Source organism: Nanorana parkeri, unplaced genomic scaffold (genome assembly GCF_000935625.1).
Source record: "Nanorana parkeri isolate BGI_ZX_2015 unplaced genomic scaffold, ASM93562v1 scaffold2356, whole genome shotgun sequence".
Lineage (NCBI taxonomy): Eukaryota > Metazoa > Chordata > Amphibia > Anura > Dicroglossidae > Nanorana > Nanorana parkeri.
The window spans coordinates 52188-75545 of NW_017308624.1; the positions used below are offsets into that span (position 1 = coordinate 52188).

General features: G+C 44.8%; 1 protein-coding gene across 1 annotated transcript in view; it reads left to right on the plus strand.

Annotated features, from left to right (window-relative positions):
• The window catches only part of COG2 (component of oligomeric golgi complex 2), a gene marked incomplete at its 5' end in the record, with an annotated part of 124154 nt that overhangs the window by 48746 nt on the left and 52050 nt on the right, over nucleotides 1-23358 (plus strand). The window contains one exon of the mRNA XM_018573383.1: nucleotides 19261-19458. Coding sequence (XP_018428885.1) covers nucleotides 19261-19458 — 198 coding nt within the window. The remainder of the gene's footprint in view (nucleotides 1-19260; nucleotides 19459-23358) is intronic.

The window sequence follows — 23358 nt, forward strand, 5'->3', positions numbered from 1 at the left end:
GGACTCATGCGCTGTACGCCGCCGTCACTCGAGGAAACCCCGGTTGATCCAGCATGAAACCCACTCCCCCTAGACATTCTGAACAGAAATGTATTCTGTTAGAAAGGAACCCTGCACCGAGGGAACCCTTTCTGCAAGGAGATTTACTGCCAGGGGTCATCCGAGCCGGGAGCGGCTGAACCCGGTCGGGACTGTATTTTTTAGGGAAGCAGGTTGTTTACCACGACAGTAGAAGTGACTTTTTTTTCTGAAGATGTGGGTAAACAACGCGATTTAACAGCCTTTGAATGTGGGATGATTGTCGGCGCTCAGAGCCATGGAGCGAGTATCAGCAAAACAGCAGAATTCGTTAAATGTTCAAGAGCAGCTGTTGTAAAAGTGTTTAAAGACTGGACTGTCAGCTGAAAATCTGTGTCTGAACGTGCAAATTGTGGCAGTCAGCGACTAGTCAATGTTAGGGCAGAACAGAGAGTGATTCCTCGCATCGCCTTTCTACATCTCGGGAGTCACGAGGAGGCGGCCCAACAAAGTCATCTCGTGGCCCAACGAAGTACTGATGGGGTGGTCATAATAATCTGATTGAGATATTCAGGCGAGCGCATAAATTCCACCCAGGGATGCCATGTATTAAAGAATGAATTATAATTGTGGTTAATTGAGCATGTGAGGTCTTCCATGAGGTATATATCGTGGATGCGGTCTAAAACCTGTCTGATAAGCGGTGGTTCAGGTTTTTTTCCAGAGGGCTGGTATACAGGCCCGAGCTGCATTGACTATGTGTCTAGTAAGAGAGCAGGAATAGACATGCATCGGTATATTATTGTGGTGTAAGAGGAAGAAGGCAGGGTCTCGTGGAACCGGGGCGTCGGTAAATTTTTGCGCAAGGGCGTGCACCTTATCCCAAAATTGCACAAGGGCCGGGCAAGACCAGAACATATGGAGCATGCCTGCCGAGGACTGTTGGCACCGCCAGCACTGGTCTGGTGAGTCCGGGAATAATGAGTGGCTTGTGGCGTGCGGTACCATCTGGTCACTATTTTGTAGCCCAATTCTTGGTACCTGTTGCTAATTGAGGAACGGTAAGAAAGAGACAGTAGTTTAGTTGCGGCTTCTGTTGGTATAGCAATCTGGAGTTCCTCCTCCCATCTTGACAGGAACCATAGTGGGGATTGGACCGACTGTTCGATCAATTGTGTGTAGCAGAAGGAGAGGACATGTCGTGGAGGGTCAGTTTGGGTACAGAGTTGTTCGAATGGAGTGAGCGGTCTTTTATGATTATACACCAATGGAATGGTAGAGAGGAAGTGGGTTAAGCGCATGGTGGACCAGAAGTCGAGAGGTCCATATTCTGGTTGAGTATGGAGGGCATGGAAGGAAGACCACTCCGTGCTCTTCAAGAGATGCATAGCTTTATGGATACCCAATCCTCTCAAAGTCGAGTATGTGTGGTGTCCTATGTCTGGGGGAAAAGAGGGGTTATCAAGTATGGGGAAAAGGGGAGAAGGGATAGAGGAGAGGGATCCCTTGGCGAAGACCGTACTTGCTAGTTTTAATGTGGGTCCAATGGTGGGGTGCGAGCATATTTGAGGAGTTGGTGGCTCTATACTCCAAGGTAAGTTGGCCAGTGGTACTCCAACGAGGGATTGTTCTATCGCAATCCAAAGTTTAGAGGGAGAGTGGTGGTTCCAATCAACTATACGGGCTAAGTGCGTGGCAGTATAGTATTGGTATACATCCTTAAGCGACATCCCCCCTGAATGCTTAGGTCTCCGCATAATATCGTAACTCAGTCTCGGTGGTTTACGGAGCCAGACAAATTCCGTAAAAAACGCTCGTATACTGCGAAAAAAGGATAGGGGGATATGTATTGGCAGTGCTTGGAGAGGGTACAATAGGCGTGGGAGGATAGATTGTTTCAGGATATTGCTGCGCCCCATCCAGGAGAAAGAATTTTTGGCCCATGTGGCTAAGTCTGATTTTATATGTGAGAGTAGTGGGGGGAAATTCAAAATGAACGTGAGCGAGGGGTCTTTGGGAAGAAGTATACCTAAGTACTTGATGGCGTTGGGTGCCCATTTGAAAGAAAAGTTTTCAAGGACTCTACGCAGTGACATACCCGTAAGAGATATATGGAGGGCCTCTGATTTAGTGGAGTTAATTTGAAAGTTTGAGAGGGTTCCGTAGCTTCTCAATTCCTGAAGCAGTACAGGGATTGATACATCCGGGGATGAGAGAAAGAAAATAAGATCGTCCGCAAAAGCGGCTACCTTATGTTCCGTCTGGCCAATTGTGATACCGTGAATGTCCAAGTTAGCGCGGATCGTGCGCAGGAGGGGTTCTAGAGACATCACAAACAGAAGAGGCGAAAGGGGGCACCCCTGGCGTGTACCATTCGAGATAGAACGAAGGCGACAATGTGCCATTTATCCTTACCTGGGCCAAGGGGTCGGAGTATAGTGCCCTGATCCAGGATCGCATATGATCTCCCACTCCGACCGCCTCCAGCGTACCATGAAGAAACTTCCAGTCCACCCGGTCGAACGCCTTCTCCGCGTCGATGGAAAGAATTATACATGAGGTGGCGTTCGATCGGGCGGAGTGGATCACCCCAAGTGCTCGAGTGGTATTGTCCCTCGCCTCCCTGGAGGGAATGAATCCGGTTTGATCTGGATGGATAAGTTCCCCCAGATGGGGGATAAGACGTAGGTATAAGATTTTAGCAAAGAGTTTAATGTCCACGTTCAGGAGTGATATTGGCCTGTAGCTAGGGCATAGGGACGGGTCCTTTCCTTCCTTAGGTATTACCGTGATGTAAGCCCTGAGGGAGTCAGGCGGAGGTTTTTGAGCTGTGCGTAATGAGTTCAGGGCGTTCAAGAATGGAGCTACTAGTATGAGAAGGTACCGTTTGTAGTAAGTCAGCGAGTAGCCGTCTGGGCCCGGTGCTTTGCTTGGTTGGGTAAGTTTAATGGCCGTCTCCAGTTCCGTAGCGGATATAGGAGTTTCCATTAACGAGCTAGCATGTGGTGTAAGGGAAGGGATACCCGAGTCCTCGATATAGCTTTTTATATGTGATAAATGGGCTGAGGTACTCTGGGTGGTCGAAGGTTGTGGTATATTATAGAGGTTTTTATAATAGTCTACAAATGCGTCCGCAATATCGGCGGTAAGTGAGGATTTAGCTCCCGAGGGTGTATTAATCGATGATATAAATGTTCGTGCCTGTTGTTTATGGACGGCCCTCGCTAGGTATTTACTACACTGGTTGCCATATTCATAGAAGGTTCGGCGACACTTGAGTAGCGCAGATTTAGCCCTGGCGTTGCATAGGGTTCGAAGCTGTTCTCTCGCTTGAAGTAGCTGGGCTTGTATGTTTGCCTCAGCGTGGTTTTTATGGTGTGTTTCAAGTGTGTGCATCCATGATAGGAGGGCAGTCATATCTCTCGTCCTCTGCTTTTTAACCTTAGAACCTTGGGCAATGAGAAGGCCGCGAACAGTAGCCTTATGAGTCTGGAGACGTGTTGTACCTGAAGAACATGGAAAGGTCTCGTTCCAGGGAGTCGGCAAACCCGGATTTGAGGAGCAGGGAGTCATTCATTCACCACTGCCATGGGCCCGGAGGGGGGGTTCCTAGGTCCAGGAGGAGTGATATAGGTGCATGGTCAAAGACAGTAATATTCCCTATGTCCGTGTGATTTATCCTGGGTAATTGGCTATGGTGGACGAGGAACAGATCTATACGGGTGTAACTGTGGTGTAGAGAAGAGAAGAAAATATAGTCCCTCGTAGAGGGGTGTTGTAGGCGCCAAACGTCCATGAGTTGATGGGAGAAGAAGCATCTCTTAAGGCGTCTTAAGAGTTGCAAAGGAGAGATGGGAGGAGGTCCTCGAAGAGTCTACACTCGGGTCTAAAATGAGATTAAAGTCGCCACCTAAAATCAGCATGCCCTCCCGAAACTCTGATAGCTTGGCCAGTGCACGCTCTATGAATGTGATCTGATGCCGGTTATTCTCACAGAAGTGAGTACACCCCTCACATTTTTGTTAATTTATTATATCATTTCATGTGACGACACAGAAGAAATTACACTTTGCTACAATGCAAAGTAGTGAGTGTACAGCTTGTATATCAGTGTACATTTGCTGTCCCCTCCAAAATAACGCAACACACAGCCATTAATGTCTAAACTGCTGGCAACAAAAGTGAGAATGTCCAAATTGGGCCCAAAGTGTCAATATTTTGTATGGCCACCATTATTTTCCAGCATTGCCTTAACCCTCTTGGGCATGGAGTTCACCAGAGCTTCACAGGTTGCCACTGGAGTCCTCTTCCACTCCACCATGACGACATCACGGAGCTGGTGGATGTTAGAGACCTTGCGCTCCTCCACCTTCCATTTGAGGATGCCCCACAGATGCTCAATAGGGTTTAGGTCTGGAGACATGCTTGGCCAGTCCATCACCTTTACCCTCAGCTTCTTTAGCAAGGCAGTGGTCGTCTTGGAGGTGTGTTTGGGGTCGTTATCATGTTGGCATACTGCTATGCAGCCCAGTCTCCGAAGGGAGGGGATCATGCTCTGCTTCAGTATGTCACAGTACATGTTGGCATTCATGGTTCCCTCAATGAACTGTAGCTTCCCAGTGCCCGCAGCACTCATGCAGCCCCAGACCATGACACTCCCACCACCATGCTTGACTGTAGGCAAAACACACTTGTCTTTGTACTCCTCACCTGGTTGCCACCACACACGCTTGACACCATCTGAACCAAATACGTTTATCTTGGTCTCATCAGACCACAGGACATGGTTCCAGTAATCCATGTCCTTAGTCTGCTTGTCTTCAGCAAACTGCGGGCTTTCTTGTGCATCATCTTTAGAAGAGGCTTCCTTCTGGGACGACAGCCATGCAGACCAATTTGACGCAGTGTGCGGCGTATGGTCTGAGCACTGACTGGCTGATCCCTTCAACCTCTGCAGCAATGCTGGTAGCACTCATACGTATATTTCCCAAAGACAACCACTGAATATGACGCTGAGCACGTGCACTCAACTTCTTTGGCCGACCATGGCGAGGCCTGTTCTGAGTGGAACCTGTCCTGTTAAACCGTTGTATGGTCTTGGCCACCGTGCTGCAGCTCAGTTTCAGGGTCTAGGCAATCTTCTTATAGCCTAGGCCATCTTTATGTAGAGAAACCATCCTTTTTTTAGATCCTCAGAGTTCTTTGCCATGAGGTGCCATGTTGAACTTCAGTGACCAGTATGAGAGAGTCAGAGAGGTTACACCAAATTTAACACACGTGCTCCCCATTCACACCTGAGACCTTGTAACACTAACGAGTCACATGACACCGGGGAGGGACAATGGCTAATTGGGCCCAATTTGGACATTTTCGCTTAGGGGTGTACTCACTTTTTCTGCCAGCAGTTTAGACATTAATGGCTGTGTGTTGAGTTATTTGGAGGGGACATCAAATGTACACTGATATACAAGCTGTACACTCACTACTTTACATTGTAGCAAAGTGTAATTTCTTCTGTGTCGTCACATGAAGTGATATAATAAAATATTTAGCAAAATGTGAGGGGTGTACTCACTATATTGCCAAAAGTATTAGGACACCCCTCCAAATCATTGGATTCAGGTGTTCCTTGAAATTTGCTTGCTGCTAAATATTCCACCATCACCTGTTAGTGGTATTATAGCAAAGTGGAAGCAACTGGGAACAACAGCAACTCAGCCACAAAGTGGTAGGCCACATAAAATGACAGAGTAGGGCCAGAGCATGTTGACGCGCACAGTGCGCAGAAGTCGCCAACTGTTTGCAGAGTCCATAGCTACAGACCTCCAAACTGAAGGTGTGACCATCAGATTGGCACAACAACAGTGGATAGAAAGCTTTATGGAATGGGTTTCCATGGCCGAATAGCTGCATCCAAGCCTTGCATCACCAAGTGCAATGCAAAGTGTCGGATGCAGTGGTGTAAAGCACGCTGCCACTGGACTCTAGAGAAGTGGACACGTGTTCTCTGGAGTGACGAATCACACTTCTCTGTCTGGCAATCCGATGGACGTGTCTGAGTTTGGCGGTTGCCAGGAGAACGGTACTTGCCTGATTGCATTGTTCCAAGTGTAAAGTTTGGTGGAGGGGGGATTACATTGTGGGGTTGTTTTTCAGGGGTTGAGCTTGGCCCCTTAGTTCCAGTGAAGGGAACTCTTAAGGCATCAGCATACCAAGACATTTTGGACAATTTCATGCTCCCAACTTTGTGGGAAGAGTTTGGGGATGGCCGCTTCCTATTTCAACATGACTGTGCACCAGTGCACAAAGCAAGGTCCATAAAGACATGGATGAGCGAGTTTGGGGTGGAGGAACTTTGAGTCCTGACCTCAACTGATGAAACACATTTGGGATGAATTAGAGCGGAGACTGCGAGCCAGGCCTTGTCGTCCAACATCAGACCAGGGAACCACAGTGAGAGCCATTATGCACAAATGGCGAGAACATGGAACTGTGGTGAACCTTCCCAGGAGTGGGCGGTCAAACAAAATTACCCCAAGACCGCAGCGACGACTCCTCCCAAGAGGTCACAAAAGACCCCACAACAACATCCAAAGAACAGCAGGCCTCACTTACCTCACTTCAGGTCAGTGTTTATGACTCCACCATAAGAAAGAGACTCGGCAAAAAAAGACGAAAACCGCTGCTAAGCAAAAAAAACATAAAGCTCGTCTCCGTTATGCCAGAAAACATCTCGATGATCCCCAAGACTTTTGGGAAAATACTCTGTGGACTGACGAGCGAAAAGTTGAACCTTTTTGGAAGGTGTGTCCCATTACATCTGGCGTAAGAGTAACACCGCATTTCAAAAAAAGAACATCATACCAACAGTAAAATATGAAATTAACATGCACTACAGTGAAAATAATGGTAAAAAAATGCTCATGATCCTGGATCTTCAATAGTCCATTAAGTAAATAGAAGATAAAACAATGGATGTAGAGTAGACTCAGTCTCCTGTGACCATCAACAGAGAAATCTTCTGGAATGCAACAGAGAAATCTTCTGGAATGCACCTCACCTTTAGCAGAGACCCACCAGGGTCTGTATGAGCTGTTCCTCTAATTTGAACCAGGTAGAGGAAGCACCTGATGCCGAATACCTCCCAGTGATTTCCTCCTCTCAGGTACAGACTCTCTTGCAGTCTCAGGAATTGGAAGCAGACAATTCATCCGAATGGCCCATGCATCAAATAAAAAACGGAAACTCGTAGTGTAGATGGTTTTAAAAGGATACTAAACTTTATTAAAAAAGGATACTACTCACATATCCTAGGTAAAAGTAAGGTATTTGGTAAGCAGCCACAGACACTGTGCAATAGCTCAGCTTCTCTACTCCACCCTACGTACGTTACGTCAAAGGGCGTGACTTCATCAGGGGTGTGGAGACAGGAGCTCGACCGAGCGCATATATTAAGAGCAGTTGTCATGGTAGCCACCATATACAAATGGCGGCCATGACATTTTCAAAATTAAAACCACATACTAAACATGTTACAACTGAGAGTAACATACAAAAAAGTGATTGACACTGTGGCACTTATTACCCTTCATCCAGCTAAGTGGGTAAAGCATTAAAGCATACAGCACAAGGTAAGTGGAAAATAAGTAATCTGAAAAAAATAAAACAAAACTATAAACCACCTCAGTATAAGTCTGTTAAAGAAGACAGGGTGATACATGAATGGTGAAATCTTACTAGTGCTGTAGTATACCATATTGCTTGCTGTTATTCATTGCATGCCATGTGAAAAAACCTCTAGAAGGAATACTATGAGGGCATCTTCTAAGGGATGATATGAACTGATCCTGTCCAGAGAAACTAAATAAATCCTATTAGGTGAATACAACTGGGTGAGTCCCTATATGAACAAATGTGACCTGTCACAACTCGTGAGCTCCCAAATAATAAGGGGTGAAAACCCCCCATACATACATTTTCGGTCTGAATTTTAATGGAGTATGATTTCTGCCTTTTATTGTTTTAGTTTACATAATTCTTGATTTCATAAAAAAGGGGGAGGGGTTCCTCATTTATCTAAACAGGGACCATCTGGGATTTGATATGGGTGTTCATAGATATCATTTGCCACACAGGTTGTGACTCATCCACCTTATGTGATGGGTGGCTCTTTCACAATCTTACCCCTTCTTTCACATCATTCCTTTTGCTGTTTTTCAGTGGGTGTTTTTTTTTTTTTCTCCCCAAGGGTTTCATTAATACCCTCATTCTTGTTATCGCATGGGTTTTTTTTTAAAATGACAATTTTTATTAAAGTTTTTCAAAGAGGAAGGAACAAGACATACATCTTTATAACCATATAGTGAACCAGTCCAACAACGGATCTGGGGACAGTGAAAATATACAAGCATGACTTCACATCAATTCTGTCTTGTATCTTTGCTAATCCTTTAATTTAAGTAAAGCTAATAAACTATACATGTAAAACTGCATCTGCGATAGCAATGTACTGTTTATGGAAGCCTGTCCAGCTAAGGAATCTTAACATGTCTTAATCTAAGATTAGGAAAGGAGAAAAAGAGTTAGGGATAGAAAGAGACATTCCACTGCAATATTCAGATGTTAGTGATTTGAACCAGGACGTTCCCATTCTGCCATCCTTTCGTGACGATTTATTCTTTTTCTGTTCTTGGTCGTATTGCGCTCCTTATTTATTCTATAATTTTTTCCTATTCAGTTGTTAGTTCTTGTGTTTCCTACCTGATCCTCTTTACTGATCCAAGCACCCCATACCTTCTCGTGCGCCATAAGAGTATTATTAAGCCTCGCAGTTAGATATTCCATTGCCTGAACATCTTTGATGCGGGCATAAAGATCAGTTCTGGACGGAGGGAGTTTCCTTTTCCATTGTAGCGATATCAAACATCTAGCCGCTGTCAGTATATGTATGGCTAATTTGTTGTCTGACTTCGGAAGGTGTGGAAATGGTGAACCCAGCAGGTAATGCAAAGGTTTCAATGGAAGTAATTGGCCGGTCAAATTTTCAAGAGTGAGTTTAACCGTTCTCCAGTAGGACTGCAGTACTGGGCAGGACCAAAATATGTGAAATAGGGTACCAACGTTCCCATCACATCTCCAGCAGTTCGGGGTTGTCGAAGGGTATATAGAGTGTAGTCGATCTGGTGTATAATACCAATGATACATTCTTTTATATTGATTTTCCCTATATACTGAGCATATCGAGGTCTTAGCGGCTGTTCGCCAAATAAGTTCCCATTGCTGGGAGGTGATCTTGAAGCCCAAGTCTCTATCCCACTTCAACATATAAGGTAGTTCAGTAAAACTGTCCTTGGGAGCGTCGTTTAGTAATCTATAAATAAATGAGCCTTTCCCGCAACCGTTCGAAGGGCAGTAGTGTATTAGACACCTTGTCCAGTAGGTCTCTGACATGAAACATGCCTTTGGCTTGCCACATCTCCACCCACTCCCGAGACATACCCGATGGTAGTTTGGGGTTCAAGAGGAAGGATGTCAAGGATGACTGGGCTGTTGACAGGCCCAAGGGAATCTTAATTCTATTCCATATGTCTAGCAGGAGGATCATAGAGGATAACATTTTACATGGAGGAAATTGTGTAGGACAGGACCACAACAAAGCATTAGGATGTGTCGGCCGAAGCCACAAACCTATCTTTTCCCAACTAGTGGAAGGGTTGTACCTTGTAAGGGTTGGTATAGCACGTAATTGAGCTGCATAGTAGTAATGAGCTAAATGCGGTAGTGCCTGTCCCCCTCTTGCTGACGAGGCATAAAGTATTTGCTGGGAAACACGATGCTTCTTGCCTTCCCAAACAAAGTCTAATACTTCTCTTTGGAAAGACCTTGGGTCCGAGGCCGGTATTTTTACCGGCAGGGAGCCGAAGTGGTACAGCAGTTTCGGTAACAGGGTCATTTTTACTGATGCAAGTCTACCCGTGAATGACAGCTTTAAAGTTTGCCATCTTCTCATTTGGGACCGCAAAGACTGGAACAGCGGTTTATAGTTAGTTGCATAGAGTAAGGATGTTTTAGGAGTGAGATAGATGCCCAGGTATTTCAACCTATCTCCTTTCCAGTTATATGGGAAGGAGGTTTGCAGTGAGGCTAAGGCATCAGTGGACACATTTATGGGTAAAACTTCAGTTTTGCTTAAATTTAGTTTATATCCTGATACCATCGAATAGCGATGGAGTGCCTCTTGTAAATGTGGTAATGACAACAGCGGTTTTGTCACTGTGAGTATGACATCATCCGCAAATAGTGCCATCGTAAAGTCTTGTGTGCCTATCCGTATCCCAGTGATATCTTGTGACCTACGTATTTGGGCCGCGAGGGGTTCAATGCATAAGGTGAACAGGAGAGAGGACAGCGGGCATCCTTGTCTGGTTCCATTACGGATTTGAAAGGGTGTGGACGTAACAGATTGTAGTTTTACCAAGGCTGAGGGGGTAGTGTACAAGGCTCCTACCGCCTGCGCAAAGGGGCCGCTAATCCCTATATGGGCCAATGTTGCATGGAGAAAGGGCCAGCCTATCCTATCAAAGGCTTTCTCGGCGTCTAAGCTAATGAGTAGGGTTTCGATTTTTTTCAGTATTCACTATATCTATTAAGTCTAATTCTACGCGTGTTATACCCTGCTTGTCTATTAAGAACAAAGCCTACTTGGTCCTTGCTGATAATCACGGGTAGAAAAGTCGCGAGTCGGTTAGCTAAAATTTTGGTGAAGATCTTAAAATCTGAATTAAGAAGGGCAATGGGTCTATAATTGGAGCACAACCTACTGTCTTTGTCCGGTTTTGGGAACACAGTGATGTGTGATGCTAAAAAAGTGTGCGGGATGGTATCCCCATGTAAGAAACCATTATAAAGGTCTGTCATATGCGGGAGAAGGGCCTCTACATATGTCTTGTGGTATAAGTAGGTAAAGCCATCCGGACCCGGTGATTTACCTGTCGGGAGGGCACGGATAATGTCCCGTACTTCCGTCTGGGTAATATCAGTGTTCAATTCCTGTAGAGCTTCCGCTGAGATGCGTGGCTAATCACTTTCCTCTAAATAGTTTTGAATGTGGGAAGCCAGCATCCCGTCAGTAGTAGTGAACGCAGGTTCGGATAGATTATATAGATCTTTATAATAGTCTCGGAACACATTAGCCATCACCTCATGGTGATATTGTAGCGTACCCCCATTATCCCTTATGGAAGTCAACTTCCCCATGCCCGTGTTGGCTTGTAATTTACGGGCCAGTAGGGTATGAGCCTTGTCCCCTCTTTCGTAATAACGCTGTTTTAAATAGGTCATAGATATTTCTACCTTGTGGAGCTGTAGGTGACGCAGGTGTGCTCTGGTCTTAATCAATTGACAATGAATGGATTTGGAGGGGTTAGTGGTCAACCGCTGTTCCAGTCCAATTATTTCATCTTTCAGTCATATTGTGGTCGCCTGTTTGTCTTTCCTAAGTTTAGATGCTAGAGCTATACAATGCCCCCCGATAGTAGCTTTATGGGCTTCCCATATGGTCGATTGTTGTGAGACCGAACCCCCATTGAGGTCAAAATAGGTATCTATAGCGGTCTTTAAGTCTTGTTTGGAGATTTCGGCTTTAATAAGACCCTCATTAAGGTGCCAATGACATCTCTTGACCGGGAGGGATCCAGACTGACCGTTATGTCAATAGGAGCATGGTCTGACGATGAAATAACTCCTACCTCTGAAGTTGCCATGTTTCGTAGAACCGGGGTGTTTATCAAAAAATAATCAATCCTAGTATGTGTGTGATGTACTGTTGAATAAAAGGTGTAATGTTTCTCTGAGGGGTGGAGCACACGCCACAAGTCCATTAATGAGTGTTGTCGGAGCAGGCGTCGAAAATTGGCGCGAGGTATACTCTGCCCCTCTCGGGGCTTTCCGTCCCATATAACCTAAATGATCAAAAGCCATAGAATAGGGCATGTTAAAGTCTCCACCAACAATGAGGTAGGTATGATCCTGCCTGGCGACTTTCATCAGGAGTTTAGTGAGAAAACGTATCTGTCCCGTATTAGGGGCATAGATGTTGCAGATCGTGGCCGGGATCCCCTGCCATGTGCCATGCAGGATCACATACCGCCCCTGTTTGTCCGTGAGCACTGTGTCTGGCTTAAAGGAACAAGAGTCTTTGAGTAATATTGCGACCCCAGCCTTTTTCTTCGAGTGGGGGGCTGAGTACACCCGCGGATACAGGGAGGATAAAAATTTAAAGGTGTTCTGGGGTGTAAAATGTGTCTCCTGAAGGAAGACTATGTCTGAGTTAGAATTTTTGAGTTCCCGATAGGCCAGATTACGTTTGAAAGGAGAGTTCAATCCCTTTACATTAAGGGAGAACAATTTATGGGTGGAAGCGGCCATCATAGTGTTGAGGTGAAATGAGAGCACTGCTGGGACAACGCAACATGTCTATTCCCCCCCCCTCAGAGAAAGCGGTCGAGAGACTAACCTGACGTCCAGAGGTCCAAAAGATATAACGATTCATCTGTTCTTTGAGGAATGAAGTTGAGAATGAGGAAAGAAGAATAAGAGAACATAGAGATATTCTACGGAGAGAATAAACAGCATTAGAATATCTAGTCAACATGACTAAACTTATAGCATAAATAGCAACGCTTTCAGAATACATTCCAAATGTATCTAAATAGGTTTTATCCGCATCTCCCAAGGCAATTGGACAATATGATATATTAACCAATAGCTTTGAAGATCTTAACACCATATAGCACCCACTGTGATTTGGTGTTTCAGGGGGGTGGAACAAGATCGCTTTGATCTGATCCTATACCACTAACGTTTAGTGTATAACAATACGCTACTGGTTCCCGGGTTACCCGTCCAGAACCACTTTGAAGTAATATTTATAGCCTCTGTTCTAGAAAATAAACTCTATAAACTTTGAACATTGATCTAACAACCTGAGAAATTACGGCAATGTAAAGGTATTAAACTGCAGATTAACTTTAGCTGGTACTCCCAGCTACATTATCTATGACTGATGGCACATCTGCTTCTCAACGTGGGCGTTACGGAGTAGAGGCAGGAAAAGGATGGGGAGGCCTGCCAGTAGGAGTGGAAGTCATGTGATTGAATCTGGCATTCCGTTTGCCTGGGGTGGTTTTCTGCCACTGGAGCGGCTCCGGGCCCATTTTGGGCAGTGGATCCCATCTGAGCAGAGTCAGACAAGTGAGCCTAAGGTCAGAGCAAAAGGATAGTAGATCTTCCGGCACTCTCTGTGTGGAGCTCTTGCCATCTCTACGAGCTATGAGGCTGAACGGGTATCCCCAGCGATATGGGATATTATCTCTGAGTAATGTTAACAATGGTTGTAAGCATCTAAGTTGTTGTAGGGTGTACCATGATAGGTCCTGATATATCTGTAGGGAGGCACCATCGAATTCTAGGGACTGCAAATTGCGAGCCTTCCTGAGAATTTCCTCTTTCACCGTGAAATAGTGGATCCTGCATATCACATCTCTCAGCGCTGACGAAGATCCCCTGGGGCGCAGCGCCCTGTGAGCTCAGTCCATTTCTATGTTATGTGAGGAGGGATTGCCCAGTACATTGTTGAATAGCGTTTGGAGGATAGCCTGAAGGTCCTCGGTGGTGGTGGCCTCCTGCAGCCCCTTGATTCGCAAGTTAAGTCTGCCCCGATTGTCCAAGTCCTCTACCCTGCGTTGTAGTTCCTGTATCGCAGAGGATTGATCTACGTATTGAGATTGTATTTTGTAGACATCTTGTTTTTCGTAATCTGGAGATCCTCATCAACCTCTGTCACCTTCTGCGCTAGTTGATGAAAATCGTTACGAAGTAGTTGAATCTCGGATTTACATGTTTCCCTGACTTCATGTATAAGGAGTCGAAAGTCCTTCTTTGTGGGAATATGTTTAATACATTCCCTCCAGGATGTGTAATGCGTCTCATCTGCTTCCGAGGAAGATTTCTCAAAAGTAGATTCCGCCATGTGTCGTTTAAGTGGAGCTTTATGGACTGGAGATAGAGTTGTGTGAGAGCTTGTATGTTGATTACCATCTTTGGTCTGTGTGGACTGCAGGTGTATTGCCTCCAGAGGGCGCTGTTCCGCCGTTAATGGAAGAAGTTGCTGGCGAACAGGCCCTTGGTGAAGGGGCTGAGAGTCCTGGGATCGCCTGCCACTCAAGTCCCTGGATCTGGGGCGCCTTTGGGGCCTAGGTGTTTCATCTGGGGGGAGAGCCCATATCTGCAAGGGTGACGGCAGGGGGAGGGGAGGGGTCGGAAGCGGTATCAGTGCAGGCAGGTCTCCACTCTGGGCCGCCGTTGTATGTGTCTCTCCAGGCCCCAAGTGTGGGAAGGCCAAACCGCCACCCCCCTCTCCGGTCCCCAGATACTCACGCCGTCCTCCGCCTCCCCTTCTGAGTCCCGTCGAGCAGTGCTGGACTACACCGCGTCTGCGGTCAGCGACTCCAACGATCCCGTGGAGCTGGAAGAAGGGGATGCTGAAACCTCCTCTCTCTGCCCTGAACGATGTGAGCAGATTAGGTGGCCAGCTGGATCACGAGGCAGTCGGGTTCCCGGCGGCGCCATCTTGCCTGGGGGACGTTCTGCAGCATCGTGGGCGTCAAAGTAGGTTTTGATGGTTGCAGGCTGCTTGTGCTTTTTCCCCCGACATCTTTGCCGACTTAGATGACTTGCGGGGTCCATGTTTGCCCATTTTGGTATCCTTGTAGTAGGTTGTTAGAAGGCTTAAGGTTACAGTTCTGAACGGAGCTTCCAAGAAATGTGTCTTACTCAAGCCGCCATCAAGCCACGCCTCCCATCGCATGGGTTTTAAGATTACATATTTTAATATTTAATTGTTTTATATGATGAACTATGTGATGACAATCCCTTTGTCAGTTCACTTTATCTTGTTTAAATATGGGGGTTTTCACCCCTTATTATTTGGGAGCTCACGAGATGTGACAGATCACATTTGTTCATATAGGGACTCACCCAGTTGTATTCACCTAATAGGATTTATTTAGTTTCTCTGGACAGGATCAGTTCATATCATCCCTTAGAAGAAGATGCCCTCATAGTATTCCTTCAAGAGGTTTTTTCACATGGCATGCAATGAATAACAGGAAGCAATATGGTATACTACAGCACTAGTAAGATTTCACCATTCATGTATCACCCTGTCTTCTTTAATAGACTTATACTGAGCTGAGGTGGTTTATAGTTTTTTGTTTTATTTTTTTCAGATTACTTATTTTCCACTTACCTTGTGCTGTATGCTTTAATGCTTTACCCACTTAGCTGGATGAAGGGTAATAAGTGCCACAGTGTCAATCACTTTTTTGTATTGTTACTCTCAGTTGTAACATGTTTAGTATGTTGTTTTAATTTTGAAAATGTCATGGCCGCCATTTGTATATGGTGACTACCATGACAACTGGTCTTAATATATGCGCTCGGTCGAGCTCCTGTCTCCACATCCCTGATGAAGTCACGCCCTTTGACGTAACGTACGTAGGGTGGAGTAGAGTAGAGGAGCTGAGCTTAGCTATTGCACACAGTGTCTGTGGCTGCTTACCAAATACCTTACTTTTACCTAGGATATGTGAGTAGTATCCTTTTTTAATAAAGTTTAGTATCCTTTTAAAACCATCTGCACTACGAGTTTCCATTTTTTATTTGATGCATGGGCCATTCGGATGAATTGTCTGCTTCAAATTCCTGAGACTGCAAGAGAGTCTGTACCTGAGAGGAGGAAATCACTGGGAGGTATCCGGCATTAGGTGCTTCCTCTAACTGGTTCAAATTAGAGGAACAGTGCATACAGACTCTGGTGGGTCTCTGCTAAAGGTGAGGTGCATTCCAGAAGATTTCTCTGTTGATGGTCACAGGAGACTGAGTCTACTCTACATCCTTTGTTGAATCTTCTATTTACTTAATGGACTATTGAAGATCCAGGATCATGGACATTTTTTAACCATTTATTATTTTCACTGTAGTGCATGTTATACACATGCGTTTTTCTAGTTGTTCTTTGCACATTGCATCACATTGATTCACAGTTAATATTTAGTGCACTTGATTTTTCATCATGGATATTTTGTAGGGCTATGGAAATTAACGATTAATCCCTTGATTAATCGTTAATTATTTTGATCGATCAAAGTTCTTTTGATCAGTTCTCCTCTCCCCCGGTTTCCGGGTCTTCCGTCGGAGATCCGGTGACGTCACGGACATCGACGTCACGGGACTCCTCCCCCCTTCCCCAAGTGGCTGTCGGCTAATGAATGGAAGGGGGAGGAGTCCGCTGACGTCGATGTCCGTGACATCATTTTTTAATCATTACCAGCCATAATATTTTGTAGCAATTACATTTACACTAAGGTGCATGTTATATACATGCGTTTCTTCATTCATTTTTTTACACATTGTATCACATTACTTCAAGGTCAGTATCTACTATATCTGACACTTTTGCGGTTTCATTCATACAGCGTGGCTTTTACCATTAATTTCATACGATATATCCGACCCCACAGATTTCAGCTGCTGCTTAACTTGATTAGAGTAGTGGCGCAAGGTTTCACATTATTCAACAGTAAAATATGGTGGTGATATTGTGATGGTCTGGGGCTGTTTTGCTGCTTCAGGACCTGGAAGACTTGCTGTGATAAATGGAACCATGAATTCTGCTGTCTACCAAAAAATCCTGAAGGATAATGTGCGGCCATCTGTTTGTGACCTCAAGCTGAAGCCGAACTTGGGTTCTGCAGCAGGACAATGATCCAAAACACACCAGCAAGTCCACCTCTAAATGGCTGAAGAAAAACAAAATTAAGACTTTGGAGTGGCCTAGTCAAAGTCCTGACCTGAATCCTATTGAGATGCTGTGGCATGACCTTAAAAGGCGGTTCATGCTGGAAAACCTTGCAATGTGGCTGAATTACAACAATTCTGCAAAGATGAGTGGACCAAAATTCCTGCACAGCGCTGTAACAGACTCATTGCAAGTTATCGCAAACGCTTGATTGCAGTTCTTGCTGCTAAGGGTGGCCCAACCAGTTATTAGGTTTAGGCGGCAAACACTTTTTCACACAGGGCCATGTGGGTTTGGATTTTGTTTTCCCTTAATAATAAAAACCTTCCTTTAAAAACTGCATGTTGTGTTTACCTGTGTTATCTTTGACTAATATTTAAATTTGTTTGATCTGAAACATTAAAGTGTGACAAACGTGCAAAACAATGAAAAATCTGAAAGAGGGCCAACACTTTTTCACACAACTGTGTGTATATAAATATATGTATGTGTGTGTCTTAGATAATTGGATTATAGTGTCACCTGCAGGAAGTTTAGACAGCCCCCCGTATAACCCTGCCTCCATCCATTTTTATTATTTTACAGGATTTATATAGCGTCAACCATTTGCACAGCGCTTTACAATATAAGGAAGACATTACAATCACAATACAAATCAAGACAAGATGGTAAGGAGGGCCCTGCCTGTGAGGGCTTACAATCTAAAAGATGCCCTTGCAAGGTTGTATACCTTTTCTTCAGCTCTGCTGTGGAAAATTTGAATTGGCTTTTTTAATGTTATCAAGATATTTATTACTCCTGTGGATATTTTTTTTCTCACATACTGAGCAAGGGCGGTCAGATTTAAGCACTGGAAGCGACTTCATATTTGGTTCGGTTGCGTACTGACAGCATCCAATTAATGGAGGGTTGTGAATGCAAGCTCTTTTTCTACCACCTTTTCCGCCTAGAAGAAGCACTGTACTGACTCCTGCTTCTTGTGGATCATCTGGTCTGGGTCCACTGCCTGCCTTTAGTGACTTTGTCACCCCAGCCACCTGTAACCCTCATCAGAAGCAGCTACTTGGGTTTATAAGTAAGCTAAGCATTGCTTCACTTTGGAAATAATTGGGCAATGTCTTTGCTAAGACACACAGAGGACAGCCCCACTTGAACAGTTGACCCCAGCCCATGCTCCTCTCTTGCTACTAGCACCAAATGCTTGGTTTTCCCAGAAGGAACAGGCATCTGCAGCAAAGATCCTGGGACCCCTATTACCTTAGGGTCATCCTCCTCAGAGTCTTTTACAACTCTGCAACTCCAGTCTCAGCTCTCACATGTACATGACTAGTAATATGTTACTATTTAACGTGTCCCACATCCTCACTGTTCCTGCATAAAGGGTTCTATACTTTTATCTTCCTCCTACCATAGCTCCAATCTATACATGGTGATTCTCCCTAAATCCTGCATTTAAACACCTCAATTGAACACTAAGTGTACTTTTCCTGAGGGTTTCTCCTTAATGAAACATCCATCCTTCTCCTGCACCTCCTTGGAGGGTCGGTAGGTAATCTCTCTATTATCTGATCGCAATGTTCCCCTTAGTGGAATTTGGTAGGTCTACGGGCCTTTGTAGGATCTGCTTATTGAAAAATACCCTTTTCTTCATGTTCCCTGTCTCACATTTTATTCCTAGTGTTCATAACGGAATTCCTAACCCTAACTCCTCCCCTAACTCCTCTGCAATGGAGTGTTCTTTACAGCATTGATTCTAGTAAGATTCCACTTCTGCTGATATTCCTATTGGCTTTGCCCACCCCTTTAGTTGGATTTTTTTCTACTTAACAGAAAATCAATTAAATAAAGCCCATTGAGGGACACAGGTCCAGCTCCTCTGTGTATGCACTGCTTGCTTACAGACCTAAGTCATGATCGTTGAAGATGGGGTTATATTTGGGGCTAGCCCAACATTTTTTGTTTTGCCACTATCCAAGCTTTTAAAAGGCGGCAGTGTAGCCTAATTAAGGTTAGCTGCAATTACTGTGTCCCTTAATGGACTTCAAAAAATAGATTTTATTTTAGGTACATTTGTTTTTTCTTTTTACTATTTAATGTTGGCTGCTAGTTATTAAAATGTGAACTTAAATCAATGGTACCTTCGCACGATAGTGCAAAGAATCATTACTCTACAGATTGTGGGCGAGAAGCAGTGCTTTTAGTAATGTTAAGCCTAATCATTTCTGCACTTCCCCTTCTTAGTTTATTGAAGCTTATGAAATTAACTTTTTTAGTTTTTTACATTCTTTGTATAGAATAGTAAGTTTTGTTTTCAACTTAATTAACATGTTTACTGCCAGACTAATTTTTATTTTTTTTCCTGTGTACCTTCATCCTTTGTACAGGTAGCTTCCGGTGTCTTTTCAGAATGCAGTATATCTGAGAGTAAAGGTTTTCCACACTCCGCTAACAAAGATGCAGCTCCTGCATGTGCAGTGCCTGAAGAACAAGCAGCTATATCACATCCAGAGGCTCAGCCTCCCAAATTATCAACACATCAGTTAATTCTGCTTGTTGCAGATGTGGATAAAATTACAGATCAGGTAGGAAGGCACCAGTCTTAAGTGTTTTCATTGCATATATGATGGCATATACATATGGTCATATGATCAACAGGAACATATATTTCTTAATCGTAGATTACAGGACACAGGATTAGCCTTAGACAACAGAGTGACCACAGGTGATTTAGACACAGGAAAACAAAGTCACAAGGTAGAAAGTAGGAATGTGTACCTGTTCGACCTTGACCCACAATTAGATTCTTAGGAAAGTCTGGTGCTCAACAGGGCTCCCATCCGCTTTCATCCTTAAATCTATAAATACTTGTATTCTGGCACACAGCAAGTTCCAAACCTCTATTATAACCTATAACCGCTCACATAGTACAAAACCGCCAATGCGTTTCAGCCACCAAGGGCCTTAATTATAGCTGTTAATGTTCCAGCCCTGTCCTCAGTGCACATCGCGGGTGTGGAAAATTGACAGGTGGACTTTTTCAGTCATTATTTGGTTCTAGGAATGGTCTCTCTACACAGAGGTGTTTCATGCTCTATGTTGCAGGTGACGGATACTGGACGTCGACCCTCTGGCAACCAGGTTCAACAACAAACTGGACAGGTTTCTCACCAGGTCAGGGGACCCTTGGACCTTCACACTAGATGCTGTGGTGACTTTCTTAAAACAGATCAGCCTCACCTGTTTTTTTCCCCTCTCGAAAACTTGCTGTCGTCTCACCCGCTGGATCGAGATGGAGGACATTCCAGTGACCCTTATTGCACCACACTGGCCGAGGAGGTCGTGGTATTTAGACATACTTGGACTCCTGGCGGATTTTCAATGAGCTCTTTCGGACCACCAAGACCTTCTGTCCCAGGGGCTAGTCCACTATCCAGCTTTTCAGTCAGTGGCTTTATTAGCCTGGCTGTTGAAGCCCAGGTCCTGAGGTACTGGGGCCAATTGGACTCTTGTCAACTTCCCATAAAGTCTATTATATAATTGAACAATTATGAACAAAAAAGCGCCAAATGGGACTGCTCCACCAAGGATAAAAAACACGAATTTTTGCAAAAAAGTGCAAGGACTGATTAAGAAAGAGTGATGTGATGAGAGATCTGCAGGACACTGCCCCAAACCAGCCAGGGGGACGCGTTTCCGGGCTCACGCCACCTTCATCAAATACGTATCCCCGGAAACGCGTTATCACAGCCTACCCTGCTGGTACACGACCTTTGTGAGTATGATTCACATCTACTATTTTTATCCCAAATAAATTTGTCTGCACCAGGAAAGGCGCCCCTGTTTTGTATTATATAATTGAACCCACACCACTGAGCATGCAAGACAAGGAACGTACCGCTACAACAGTTTTAAAAACAAATACACTTTCCTTCCTATTATGTACTGCCTGCACCACTATATATGATAGACAATCCTATTGAAGGATGAAAAAAAAATACTTGATTTTATATCTTGGAAAGACAATATAAAGAAACACGCACACAAAAATGATGAAGTGCACATGCAAGAAAATCTTTTATAAAAACATTTAAAAGCTTTCTAAGAAAGATGCCAGGCCTTGCTTATTCCCAGGAGACATCCAACCACTACACAGAGGTTTATTAGTTCAGGGTTTCCTTTACTTTGTTAAATGGCAGGGTTTTCTTTTACTTTGTTAAATGGCTTATTGCTACATATTTTGAAAACTGAATTTTACTCTGTTTTAACATGTTTATTATGGAGGGTTATGGTGAGGATCACTTTTACTATGTGTCTTTCCATTTATTATATGATATATCGCTGATTTAACATTTGCATCATTTGAATTGAAGGGGAAAACTCTGTTGGCAAGAGTATGTAGTTTATCTATAATTATCATCACGTCATATATGACTGACTTAATTCTGCTGTAATGTGTTGGGTACTCCTTATTTCATTACCTACTGTTGGGTGACATATATATTTCTGCACACTCCTAACATTTAAGTTTTTGTCAAGGTATGTTCCCTGGCAATGAGTATTTGGCATATTTGCCACACTAACTACCTTGTATGCATTGGAGATGTTATCCATTTTATGTTATTGCAGACATAGGGGTCATAACTACTCTTAACCCTTTCGCTGCTAAGGATGTACGGCATATGGAGGTACAAAAGTGCTTCCGGCTGGCCAGCTCAGTATGCCGTACGGACCTGGCATTTACAGTTCTACCGTAAGCTCATTCGCTTTACTGACCATGAGGTTATAGTAGAACTGTTCCCCGGACTGTCCCCTTCAAGCCGCTGATGACTGCTATCATCAAAATTACCGGGCGCCCCCCCCTGCTGGCACCGCTGCTGCGGACCGCCGGCATCTGGAGTCTCTCATCCCTCCCTGGAGCCACCCCAGGGAGGGATGAGAGACTCCATGGATCCCCGCTGCTGTCCCTCGCTTGTAGGGTCTGTGGCAGCGGGGATCCGTAATAAAATCACCAGCGGGGGGGCGGGGGTGCAAGCGGCGGCTGGCCGCAATTCAGGATGGAGCCGCTGTCATCCTGTCAGTTTTTGGATGACAGCGGCTCTGTAGCGTGGCCGAGCGGGGGATCGTTAAATATCATTGATATTTAACGATCCTTCTGTGCAGAGCAAACACCGGAGCGATCGTCTGATTACTCCGGTGTTTGTAAATAACTGGGGACACATAGTACTATGTGTCCCCAGTTATGAATGAACAGGCTGTGATTTACAGCGAAAGGGTTAATTACATGTGCATGTGCTTTTAAGGGTTTCACCAACTGTTGCATCTCATTTACTGAAATATGAAATCCAGCTCAGATGTCCATTTGAACACCTGCAATTGCTGGTTTATTCAAGGTGAATTTTCTGACTGGTTTCTTTAAGAACTATGTATGTTTTTATAAAATCTTTTTGTCATGATCCTTGGAATACTTTATCTCCTGGGACGTCTCTGTGTCATTATACATATCAGCCCTCCCATTTAAGCTATTGGACCAATCCCTGCTGACCCCGTTTCAAGTCTTCATTTGCATGGCCACACATCAGCCCTCCCATTCAAGCTATTGGACCAATCCCTGCGGACCCTGTTTCAAGTCCTCATTTGCATGGCCAAGAGGACCTAAGTGAGGGCTAGAAGGCACTTTACAATTGACCAATAGGAAGGTGTTGGTTTGGGCGGGGTGTATAAAAGTGTGTTGTGTGCATTCAATAAAGCAGATTCCTGACCAGCTGTGCAGCCTGCAGGAGAGACCGGCTGAAAGACCTACTTGAGAGCAGAGGAGGGACCGCTGGGACAAAGAACAAGGCCACCCTGATCAGTGAGCTAGCCGAGATGGATCAAAGGGATGGTGATGATGGACCCGGGTCCGTTGAAGACTTGTTTCAGCAACAAGTTTGAGAGCTGTTGTCATTATATGGTGCCAACCCATCAGAGACCGCCATACAGAATGCCATTAGAGACATCCAGCTGCAGGATGAGCGACAAGAGAGAGAACTAGAGCGGCAACAACGGCAAAGGAGAGGAGGAAATTTAAGCATTCCTACAGGACTTTGAGAGACTATGCCAGATACATAAAGTACTGTCCCAAGATTGGGTCGCCTTACTGACGAGTAATTTAACTGGCAAAGCGGTGGATGCGTATTGGGCCATCGAGGACGCTAAGGATTATGACTGGGTAAAAGAATCCCGGAAACAAACCAACATAACATACGTGGAGTGGGCACATCGTCTGCAGCCGAACCTTAAAGGAGAACTATGGGGTCAGTGTTTTTCCCCATAGTTCTCCTTAGGGTAACGGGAGGACACAAACTAGCGTCCTCCCGTTACCCTAAGCTCAGTATACCGCGAGCTACAGCTCGCGGTATACTGAGACGCCGCAGCAGATCCCGACATAGATGACGGGATCCGCCCAGCTGCGTGAGTGACAGCTGGCTCTGCCTATCTAGAGG